This window comes from Macrobrachium rosenbergii, chromosome 40 (genome assembly GCF_040412425.1).
Source record: "Macrobrachium rosenbergii isolate ZJJX-2024 chromosome 40, ASM4041242v1, whole genome shotgun sequence".
NCBI lineage: Eukaryota > Metazoa > Arthropoda > Malacostraca > Decapoda > Palaemonidae > Macrobrachium > Macrobrachium rosenbergii.
Genome location: NC_089780.1, coordinates 27,955,800 through 27,967,952, shown reverse-complemented (window position 1 = coordinate 27,967,952; position 12,153 = coordinate 27,955,800). Strand labels below are relative to the sequence as shown.

General features: G+C 42.5%; 1 protein-coding gene and 1 long non-coding RNA gene across 4 annotated transcripts in view; one reads left to right on the top strand and one right to left on the bottom strand.

Moving 5' to 3' along the window:
- Positions 1 to 11,535, top strand: part of LOC136826294 (zinc finger protein OZF-like) — a 30,076-nt gene extending 18,541 nt beyond the window's left edge. For both annotated transcript variants that reach the window (XM_067083522.1, XM_067083521.1), the window contains exon 2: positions 8,531 to 11,535. In XM_067083522.1, the coding sequence (XP_066939623.1) occupies positions 9,215 to 10,525 (1,311 nt within the window). In that variant the 5' untranslated portion in view covers positions 8,531 to 9,214 and the 3' untranslated portion in view covers positions 10,526 to 11,535. The remainder of the gene's footprint in view (positions 1 to 8,530) is intronic.
- Positions 1 to 12,153, bottom strand: part of LOC136826296 (uncharacterized) — a 236,496-nt gene that overhangs the window by 199,414 nt on the left and 24,929 nt on the right. The window lies entirely within an intron of this gene.

Genomic DNA, 12,153 nt, shown 5'->3' with positions numbered 1-12,153 from the left:
CCCCAGCGCTGGATCACAGCTTCAGTCACCAATGATGTTGCTGCTCCGTTGATTGCCGGGATTCAGGAGTTGACCCAGCCCTCTCCAGACGGTTCGGCCCTGAGCGGTGGCGTTTGAAGAAGACGCCAAAATCTTGACCTTGGCCTTGAATCTCCGAACATTGTCCCGGAGCATCAAGCAGGTAAGGGGGTAAGTGAGGCAGGTTCTTCACTGTTTAGCTCTCCTTCTTCCACCGCTTCCTCTTTTAAAGGTTTCTCTAAATCCTCATACCTTCGGGCATGTCTGGATCTATTGTCCCGAAGGTGAAGTCTGTCAGGAAGAAAACCTCTACCTACTCCAGCAGGTCGATCTGAGGTCCCTCCAGCGGCCACGGGCGGTGAGCCCTTTTCCGTCCGACGAGTACAGCCTCCCCTCCGGGTCACAAGCAGAGTCTCAGTCGCGTCAAGTGGTTCCCCTCCTCCTGCTTTGGATACACCTCCCTTTCTTGAGCATTTCCTTGAGAGAATCGGGACCGAGGTTTGAGAAATCGACGCGGATAGGGTAGACAGCAAGCTGTCTGGTCTTGCCAATTCTTTTCAGTCTCTTTCGGAGAAAGTGGAATCACAACAGGAATTCATCCAAGGACTGGCCGACGGCGGATCTCATTCTAGGTCTCATTCTATTCCTGACCCTTCCACTCTCCCTCCCTTCGATCTGGGGAATCCTTGGCGTCTCACCCTTTATGCTCCCAGTGCGAAGGTACTCTCACCATAGAGGGTTTGGGCACAAGGAGAGTGGAAGAGTTGGAATTCTATCCTCCGGACCTGACATCCCCTACACAGGTTTTGCCAGGCTGAAGGGGAGGTTTGGAACAGGTCTGATAAAGTCCCTAAGGAGACCGTTATCTATCCTAGGGACCAAGCCCAGTCGTCTTTGATGAGGACTCTTGCGGAGTGGCAAGCGGAGAACACTAAGCTTACACCAGCCAAGGGAGTGTTCACTATGTTCACTCTAAGTGATGTTCTCCTTCCTCCTTGTACTTCGAAAGTGGCCTCTGACTAGTCAGGCTTGCTTTGAAGGTAAACCCTCCCCTCATCTCCGGGAGACGGACCCGACATCTCTCGTCTTTCCCGGGGCACCGACTTCTGGAAGGAGCCCCTAATACGTTCTACGGTGACTCGGCTTGACCCAGACTGCGCTTCTGATCTGTTCAGTGAGCAGCTCCTAAGATCCCGGAGTCGCTCTGCTGAAAGCAGAGGCTGATACTAAGGATAGGCTCGCCAGGTCTTTGAACTCTTTAACTTTAGCAGAAGCAACTTCTTTGGTCTATAGGAAGATTTTTTCATTCCAGGTCTTGACGAAATCTCTCTTGGCGAGTTTTCAACAAGACCTGTTTGACTTTATGACTGCCCGACTGGCCTGCCGGAAGCATATCTTTTCAGCAGCCACAGTTCGACATGAACCAAATAAGCTTCTGAAGAGTTCTATCTGGGGAGCTAATCTTTTCCCACAAGAAGAAGTTGACGCAGTCTTATCTGAGGCGGCTAGGGTCAATCAGAGTCTCCGTTCTCGTTGGGGTCTGCCCTATAAACGGAAGCAGTCTGATCTTGCCGGCCTTCCCAAAGTCCAGCAAGAAATTTAAACATTTCAAACGCCTCCCGGCTCAGTCCTTCGTCCAGGTTCCCTTACAAGGTCAGCCTTCAACCTCTTCCTCCCAGCCTCCGCCTCAGTATGTCCTGGTGAATCCGTCACATCAGTCTCTTGCTGCCCCCTCCTCTATCCTCCTCCCCCGGCTTTCAATGCTGCATATGAAAGCCAGGGGAAATTTCGCTCTGGGCAGTCAACCAGAGGCAACAGGCCCGTGGCTCTGTTAGGGGAAGAGGAGCCCCCATCTCTCCCAGGAACAGGGGAGGTAGAGGCTCGAGAGGGAGGAAGCAAACACAGGACCGATGACATACATCCTGTGGGCGGGAGGCTGTACCACTTTTCGGGCCCGTGGACCTTCTGTCCCTGGGCTCAGAGTATAGTTTCCAGGGCCTAGGTTGGAGTTGGATCGACGGTCCCCCTCCCACCAGTCAAGTTTTATCAGGCTCCGACCAAGGATCTCGAGGACTTTGTGGAAAATCTTTTGCAGAAACAGGCTATAAGGAAAAAGTGAGGACACTGAAGTTCCAAGGCAGGCTCTTCAGTGTTCCCAAGAAGGGTTCCGACAAGCGGAGAGTAATTCTGGACTTGTCCCGTCTGAATTCCTACATTCGTTGCGACAAGTTTCGGATGCTTACAGTCTCCCAAGTTCGGACCCTACTGCCCCCGTGGAGCCGAACCACCTCTTTAGATCTTTCCGACGCCTATTATCACGTCCCGGTTGCGAGAAGGTTCTCCCCCTTTCTGGGGTTCAGGCTCGGAAGGCAGGCATATTCCTTCAAGGTGATGCCTTTCGGCCTCAACATAGCCCCAAGGATTTTCACCAAGTTGACAGACACGGTCGGACAACAACTCCGGTCTCAAGGGATTACGCTGGCGCGTATCTCAGATGACTGGATCATCTGGGCATCCAGCATCGAGGAATGCTGGAGGTTACATCCGTGGTGGTCGACTTTCTAGAATCTTTGGGCTTTCGTGTAAACAGGAGAAGTCCCGCCTGGTTCCGAGCAGTTGTTTTCAATGGCTAGGAATCCAGTGGGATCTGAATTCTCACAAGCTCTCTCTTCCTCCTCCCAAGAGGAAAGAGATAGCCAGAGCAACCAGACAGTTTCTCAAGTCCAAACGAGCCTCTCGCCGGGCCCAAGAAAGAGTTTTGGGCTCCCTTCAGTTCGCTTCAGTGACAGATCTGTTGCTGAAGGTAAAACTGAAAGATATCAACAGAGTGTGGCGGAGTCGAGCAAATATCAGCCTCAGAGACAAGGTGTCTCTGATTCCTCCCATCTTGAAAAAGAGACTCCGGCCTTGGTCGACTGTCAAGAGCCTGTCCAAGTCAGTCCCCCTGCAATTTCCTCCTCCGGCGTTGGTTATCCACACAGACGCCTCCCTAAGCGGGTGGGGAGGATATTCTCAACACCAAGAAGTGCAGGGGACTTGGTCCCCCATGTTCCGCCAGTTCCATATAAACGTTCTGGAGGCCATGGCGGTCTTCCTTACTTTAAAGAAGCTTCTTCCCCCCAAGAAGATTCATATAAGGCTGGTTCTGGACAGCGCCACGATAGTCCACTGCATAAACAGGGGAGGTTCAAAATCCAGCCGGATCAACCAGGTAATGATTGCACTTTTCTCCTTGGCATGCAAGAACAAGTGGCACCTGTCTGCCACTCATCTTGCAGGGGTCCGGAATGTCATGGCGGATTCTCTATCAAGGACAACTCCCCTCGAGTTGGAGTGGTCCCTAGACAGGGCCTCGTTCAATTGGATCTGCAACCAAGTTCCGGGCCTGGAGGTAGATTTGTTCGCAACCAAGCTCAACAACAAGCTTCCTCATTACGTAGCTCCCAACCTGGACCCTCAAGCTCTTTTCACGGACGCAATGTCATTGGATTGGAACAGGTGGAAGAAGATTTATCTGTTCCCTCCAGTAAACTTGTTGTTAAAGGTCCTTCACAAACTCAGGACATTCAAGGGTCAAGTAGCTCTAGTGGCTCCCTACTGGCCAAAGAGCAGCTGGTTTCCACTTCTGCTGGAACTGAAGCTTCAGACATCCAAATCCCCAGTCCGAAACTAACACAAGTAGTACAAACTCAGACTGTGTCAGCTTCCTCAAAAATTCAAAATGCCCTGGCTTTGTGGACTTTATGAAATTTGCGGCTCAAAGGGATGCTAACATTGATCCTGTCAATACCATGTTCTTGGAATCAGATAAGCGGGTCTCCACTCTTCGGCAGTACGACTCAGCAATTAAGAAGCCAGCACTCTTTTTGAAAGAATCTGAGGCTACAGTAATGACCATAAATTTGGCAATCTCCTTTTTTTAGATCACTGTTTGAGAAGGGTTTAGCCTCTAGTACTGTTACTACAGTCAAGAATGGCTTTATGAAAAGTATTTTTGTATGGTTTCAAAATTGACCTCACAGATCCTTACTTTTCTTCCATCCCTAAGGCCTGTGCACGACTGAGACCAGTAATCCGTCCACATACGGTTTCCTGGTTTTTGAATGACGTGTTGAAGTTAGCCTCAGATATCGATAATCAGTCTTGTCCCTACCTTTCCTTATTGAGGAAAACGTTGTTCTTAGTTAGCCTAGCTTTTTGGTGCTAGAATTTCAGAGCTGTCTGCACTCTCTAGGGAACCCAACCATGTCGACTTCCTTCCATCAGGGGAGGTTTTGCTGATTCCTCACCCTAAATTCCTAGCCAAAAATGAAGATCCGCAGAATAGGTGGTCGCCTTGGAAAATTCTCCCCTTCCTCAAGACCTGTCCCTGTGTCCAGTTCATACATTGAGGGCTTATTTAGACAGGTCCTCTCACATCTCATCTGGGCCTCTCTTTATCAGGGAAGGGGGTAATCTCTCTATGTCTGCTATTAGACAACAAATCCTTTACTTTATCAAGCAGGCTAATCCTGACTCAGTCCCAAGAGTTCATGATATTAGAGCTGTGGCCACCTCCATTAACTACTTCCATTACATGAATTTCACGGATCTTACCAAATACACTGGTTGGAAGTCACCCTTGGTTTTCAAATGTCACTATTTGAAATCCTTAGAAGCTCTTAAATTCTCAGCAGTCGCGGCAGGAAACGTTGTCCCTCCCTCTGGTACCCTTTCTGATTCCTAGTCAATTCTTCCTCCACTGCCTCAGTTATCCCCTTACAGTCATTTCAGTCAGGCGTGCCTTGACTTTCTCACCTGACCGTGTTATCTGTATATTTGTCTAATTGACACATTTATGTTATAATGTTTTCAATTTTGTATAGTTATTTTGTTTAAGTATATTTTTATATTGTCATGTTAATTTTAAGCTCCCATCAGTTTCATTTGTACATTATTTGTTATTATTGGGCAATTAAAATTTTTGGTGGACCTTTGGTCTTCTGTTCCCCCGTACATTTTGTTATCTCTTGCAGTTTAAGAATGATATTTATTTCTCTGTTAATTTTTCACCGGCTGACACGGGACCCGATCCAGAAAAGGGATTTTGACAAAGGAAAAAACGCTATTTCTGGAGAGGGACAAGAGAAAAGTCACCAACACCCACCTCTGTCATGTGTCGTGTCCCCATAGTAAACATCATTCTGGTGGGGTGTTGCTTTCATGGAATGCATCTAGCGGTGATTTGTGTACTGTCCGCGAGTGGTGCATGGGTTTGTAAAGTGGCACCTCTTAACAGGGACTTTTGACTTTGGGATCTCTATAGGATAAGGTTCCGTGTTTTTATAGTTCAGCTGTTTTCCATACCCAACTCCATCTAATGGAGCGTTGGGGGTAGTAACTCCAGCATTTCATTTAGCTTTCTGGTATCTAGCAACGGAATTACCTAGAAATAAGTGCTGAATGGACTTTTTCACAGGGAAGACACGGCCCTCTTAGCGCCAGAAATAGATTTTTCCTTTGTCAAAATCCCTTTATTCTCTTCTGCGGAGGAATATCCAAGCAACTTTCGGGGAAGAGCACAAACGTCTAGAGGAAGAGGACGTGAAGCGTCCTCTCCTCTAAGCTTCTCTTAAGAGGGCGAGAGTCCAACCGAGAGCTCCAACCCCGAGGTGGGGAGGACGTGTCGGAGGACGAGAAGCAATCCTTCAGGATATGTGCCTGTGCACGATCCCTGGCAGCCTGGGTAGCGTCATCAGGACCTGCCGAAGGGACGCCAGATCGGTGGGAAGCCCCCGTAACCCTCATGCGGCTTTCGACATGCCCCCTCCCTGGTCCTGGGAGTTCGACAGAGGTCCAGGCCTAGAGGCATTATAGGGCCGATCTGACGCCCCCCTCCACAACACTAGGGGCACTAGCACTAACACTTTGCGCTTGAATTGCATTCACTTTAGTTTCAAGAGCACGAATTGACTCCAACACGAGAGCCAGGGTATTACCTTCTGCAGCAACATACTACAGGGTTAGTACTAATATTTATTACAGGGTTACTAGGAGGAGAAAACCCTGACTGTCCATCTAAGGATGCACTCTAGGAGGAAGATCTCCTCAACCTATCACGCTCCAATTTAAGCATATGGGCTTCATATTTCTTCCACTCACCCTCAGATAATCCCTCACATTCATTATACCGATTATCATAGCATTGAACACCCTTACATATCATACATAAAGTGTGAGGAACTATCGAAGTCTTCGATAGCCTCACCTTACATTCACCCAAGCTACAGACTCGATAGCTAGAGGTAAGACATCTTAATTATAAGAAAAGTCAAAAGCAAAATAAAAAACGGCCCACAAAGAGCGTATGCCAAGTCACAGATCCAGTCGAATACCAAAAAACAACCAAAATACTTAAGTGACAACAAATTTCGAAATCCAAATGGCGGAGGAACTGACAACAGGTGTTGATAGTCCGGCGACAGAGAAAATCTGAATAGAAAATGGAAATGGTTCCTGATACCCGCCTCCCAGCGGCGGGAATGGGTACTAACCACCTGCCCGGCCACTGCCTGTGCCGCGAATTTTGAAATTCTGTCGGACTTCGGAGAATACAGCTATATATATATCTGACAGGTAAGTCTCATGAACAAAATGAAGTTTTCATAATAAAACTAATATTGTAATACTTACCTGAACACCTGAATGATTCCCACCCTCCTCCCCACTTCAATCTGATTAATGAATAACGCAATTGGAGTTCTCGGCCATACACAGCCGGGACTTGCAGCAGCGTTGCCAACGGTACGCTAGGTAACTCATTTGACAGGATTTTCCTGTAAGCGTTGGTAACGCTGACAGTTAATTACCCACTTAGTGGGTAATGAGTTGGGGATATAGTTCGGGCTGGTAGGTAACCATGGCTAATTCAGGTGTTCAGGTAAGTATTACAATATTAGTTTTATTATGAAAACTTCATATTACAACAGAGGTGAACCCTGTTCCTTCATGACATATATGAATCAACTTAATGCTATGGGACTCACTTTGATGATAGAACATTACAACGTGTAGATTAAGTTTTCTTATGTCAGCACTTGTTCATAGCTCAGCTCATAACCCAAGAATGGTCTGTTCTTTTAAACAGGCTTAGGAATCAGTGCATAAATGATATTCCAATATGTAATTCAGTATCCCTCATGACACAACCCAACAGCAGTTGCCAATTGTGGAACTAAGGGTTTATCAAGGGAAAAAGAAAATCATTCTTCAGCAAGAGTAGGAGTCTGTTGGATTAGTTATTACAAGAACAGATATGCAAGCTCTCTGATTTTTCATAACTACCTTGATGACATGCTGATCCCTATTTCTAGGTCCACATCTGTTAATACAGTAGTCCTATCATACCTCTTTCTAGTGTTGTCTATGTTCAGAAGTTGTCATCCTAAGAACTTACTGATATTTAATCTCTTAATTAGCCTCAAAAGGATTCATACCCAGAACTCCTGTTCTTCCTATTTCATGCTCTTGGTGAACTGCCATGGACTAAGTTTTTTGAGAAGGCGGAACTTCAGTTCTTGATTCTTAAATTTGCTTTAGGCCTTAGGTTTGTTGTGAAGCAAATGAAATTTGGTAAAGAAGTTGATCTTTAATACTCATTACATATAATGTGAGTTTGTGCTTTCAAACCCTGCAATTTCTCACAGCTTATGGATCAGATGGCACAAATACTGACTTTTGTATTTTTGGGACCTGGGGATCTGCTGTACTATATATAGTACTACTGGCTCTCTCTCTCTTTTTTCAAGAGAGAAGTATGTGGGTGGTTTTATGATTATTATATAGACTTGGACCATTGATGGATGGTCTCTTGTTTGTCGTTTTTCTTAACCTGTATTTTAACAGAGATCTTTCATGTTCATAATTGATCGCGGACCCTCTTTTCCTGTCAGGAGCGACCAGATTTGCTGAACAGCAGCACCAGTAAGCAGTAAATGTGCCTGCTGTCGAACTCCTGTTCCGGAGGTCCTTTATTCCTCACACCAGTGGACTGTGGAACAGTCTCCTCGAGGATGTTGTGCAATTGGAACCTCAAAAGTTCAGTTAAAGATGCAAGGCTTTACTGCCCTAAAAAAATTCTTGTATTTAACTTATATATATTTATTTATTTGCTAAATTAATTTTTCCTTTCTAATAAGTCATCTCTTCTTTCATTATTTCCTATTACCTTCTATTACTTCCTTCAAATGAACACTGTATTCTAAGCTTGAGTTTCAAGTCAGTGCCCCTGCAGACCTGTTCCATACAAGTATGGTTCATCTTCTTAATAATAATAATAATAATAATAATAATAATAATAATAATAATAATAATAATAATAATAGAGTAATACAGTAATAGTAATAATAATAATAATTAGTACTGTACTGCAGTTGGTTTATATGAAGAAATTTATATTTTGAAAAATTAAATTTCCTGAAACAATTTTTATTCATAAATCTCTTTTAATTTGTTTTTGTACTTTTGATTTCAGGATAAATCAAACATAATCTTTACATCAAGTACTTTCAACAAATTGCATCAGGAGATGAGTACGAGTACCAGTGAGTTCTACATTAGTCTTACAGAATTTCAAGCAGTGATATCAGCAGTAAGAAAGTGAGAAGTACAAAGTTACTTTTCATCTGAAATGTGAATTCTGAGCTATGTTTGAAAGTTTAAAGCTATGTTTTTAATTTGTTCCAGAGTCCCATGATAGTCATTTAAATACTGAAAAAGGGTTTATATTCTAGATTAAATTACTGAAATGAATGATACAGAATATAAGGTAATTTTCTCGATACCATGAACTGGAATAATGTACATATAGTATTGAAGATTGTATGAACACAGGGTCTGTCAATTGTCAGTTCTGCCCTCACCATATTTGCAGTGTAATTATATTAGACTTACTTCCAAGGCTTTGACTTTAAAGTTGGAAAGTTCAGTTGAAGCATTTGTGAGTGCTGATAAGATTTATGAAGAGAAGTTGTTCTTCTTGTATCACTGAATTTTGAAAAGCATGAATTCATGAGTTAAAGATTTGCAAAGATGGTTCACTCATGCCAGAAAAATATGAATGGGTTTCACGAGGTAAGGCAATGGGTTACTTGAAAATTTTCTGAAAATGGTGATTTCATGAAGGAAATGTAGATTTCAAGCTAATTTCCCACTTTCAATGTGTGTGGAAATTTTTAGGGAGGCTAAAGTGTCTGAAGACAGAGAGGCTAAGATGGAATCCAAACTTAATCCTGAACTTCCTGTGAAGGAAGAAGGGAAATACCCTTTGTCACCGTCTTTGATTAAACAGGAAAAAAACGATTTGTTTGGTGATCAAAATTCAGCTGCTAATGATTGCTTTGTGTTTGTAGAACCATCTATTGTAATAAAGACAGAGCCAGAACCATTTAGTGCTGAAGAAGATGACAAAAAATGTCCGAGCAAAATTGATTCTGTAGAAAGTGAGAGAGACTTTTCAGACAGTGATGAAAATTGTAGAAAAGAAGTTATGCTGGAAGGAGATGTTAATTCACCAACAGACATTTGTCAAGTGAGCTTTTCTTCCCCAGAGGAAAGCGTCTCTGAAGATGTACGTCTCAACACCCCTGAAACAATGGATTCTGAAGACTATGAGTTCAGATGCACAGTTTGTGAAAAATCATTTTCAGCGTTTGGTCCTTTTTCAGACCACATCAAAGTTCATACAGACAGCAACCCATTAACTTGCAATGTGTGTGGGGAGGCTTTTCCAGAAATAAGTCAGTTTGCAGCGCACATGAAAGTTCACACAGAAAGCAACCCTTTAACCTGCAATGTGTGTAGAAAAGTCTTTACCCTGAAATATGAGTTCACAATTCACATGAGAACTCACACTGGGGAGAAACCTTACGTTTGCCCTGAATGTGGAAGAGGATTCTGGAAAAGAGGTCAGCTCAATGCTCACCGTAAAATTCATACGGGGGAAAAGACGTTCATCTGCAAAGAATGTGGAAGAGGATTTTATAAGAAGGACCATCTTAGCAACCACATAAGGACACATACAGGAGAGAGACCATTCCCTTGCCCAGAATGTGGAAGAGCTTTTGGTACAAGAGATCATCTTAAAGTTCACATGAAAATTCATACTGGAGAAAAGCCATTCTCTTGCACAGAATGTGGGAGAGCCTTTTATAAGAAAGATCATCTCAGCACTCACATGAGAGTTCATACGGGAGAGAAGCCATTCCTCTGCAGTGAATGTGGAGGAAAATTTTCTACGAGAGGTCATCTTAATGCACATATGAGAATCCATACAGGCGAGAAGCCGTATGCCTGTACATTGTGTGGAAAAGCATTTTCTGAAAAGAGTAAACTCACACTTCACATAAGAATTCACACAGGAGAGAAGCCTTATCTTTGCAGTGAATGTGGAAAATCATTTACTCAAAAATATAAGCATACTGTTCATATGAAAGCTCATGCAGAAGAAGCCTTGAGGTCACAGACTTGAAAATCTGTGTGGAAGATGAGCAAGACAAGTTATTTTCTTCTAGAATTCATGCAAAGTGAATGTGGGGAAGATTTTCAGAAAAAAAATCTTACTAAGCAAATGAAAATTACAGCGTGAATACCGTTACGTTCTCATGCTCATTTTACATGTACTGTACTTACAAGTCACCTAAGAAATCGTGAAGATAGCAAGCCATTGTTCTATGTTGAATTTAGATCATTGTTCTTTCAGGAATGTTAACCAATAGGTCACACAGTAATTAAGACAGGCAAGAAACCAGCCATTGATGTTTAAAAGTTAAATTACTTGAGTATGGGTAAGTGTATCTAAATTCCCACATTAGTATCCGTAGATCTGGAAAATTGTGAATGTATGATATATGGAAAGCATTCTTTCAGAGGTGCAGCATTACACATTTTAATTCTCACCAAGTACACATGGCAATATTGAATCTGAATATGTGCAGCACTTTTGAATATTTATAATGATGAAAAGTCATTAGTTACAAAAACTAAAATATGAACAAAAGTGCTGTCTTGTAAAAAAAACATTGTCATTCTTGTATGTCAAAAATTGTGTTTACTTAAGGTAAGAAAATAATGTTTATCAGAAAGCTAAGGAGGAATATACTTCGTACTATATAAACATCAATAATAGAAAAATGGGGGGAAAAGTTTTCACACACTGTGGATTTTACTTGAAACGATCACAAAAAGATTGAGATGAGAGAAACTGAATACAGTACTCATGTTTGGGTTAATCGTTGGTCATACTGTATCCAGAGTCATGTTTGAATTTCAGCTTATACAGAAAGTAATTTTGATGATGGACCTGCATAGGCTATACTGTAGAGGGTGTACAGAAAAACTACTCACCCTGCTTTTTGCTTTTATTTAGCTGCTTAGTCATCTTTGAATATGTAGATTTTTGTCATGGATGATTTTTTGTATATGGAAAGGGTGCTTGGTTGTAAAATAGTAAATTGAACACAACTTTTGTAAAGTAAAAAATTTAGGATTCTTCCACAAATGGATTTTTTGAAAAATGGTTTTTTATATCATATATGGGAAAACATTCCTTATGAGATTAAACCCATTGATGACTAAAAAAAAAAAAAAAAAAATTGGACTATAGTGCACTTCCACTTTTTTTTGTGACTGTGCGGAAACATTGAACTTAATTGTCAGTGATTTCATTTCCCATATTCTCACCTTTCATAGTCTGAAGTGCCAGTGATCCCCCTCCTATGAAGAGAGAATTTGTCACTCGTGTCCTCCTTTTACAAGAGAAAATGGCCTGCAAATACTGTGTTGTTTTAATTGTTGAGGATTTACTCTGTCTCTTTGTCTATTAGTCTTTTATTTTCCCCCAACACCATAAAGTTTGTGTGCCAAGTTCTACCTCATAAAATGGACCAAATGTCATTGTAAATCCCAATTCAAGGCCCTATTTGATGTAACATATATCCAAGACAGATTGCCTGAGTTCCTAGCTGTTGCATGTACAGTATACTCCTGATATTTTTTTTTTATTTCACCCTTTTCATGAAGCTTGATCAGTTACTCATGGTGAACAGAATTTTGAAAATATCAGGTTAGATCTTATGTTAAAGTTTGCTAGAAATTACT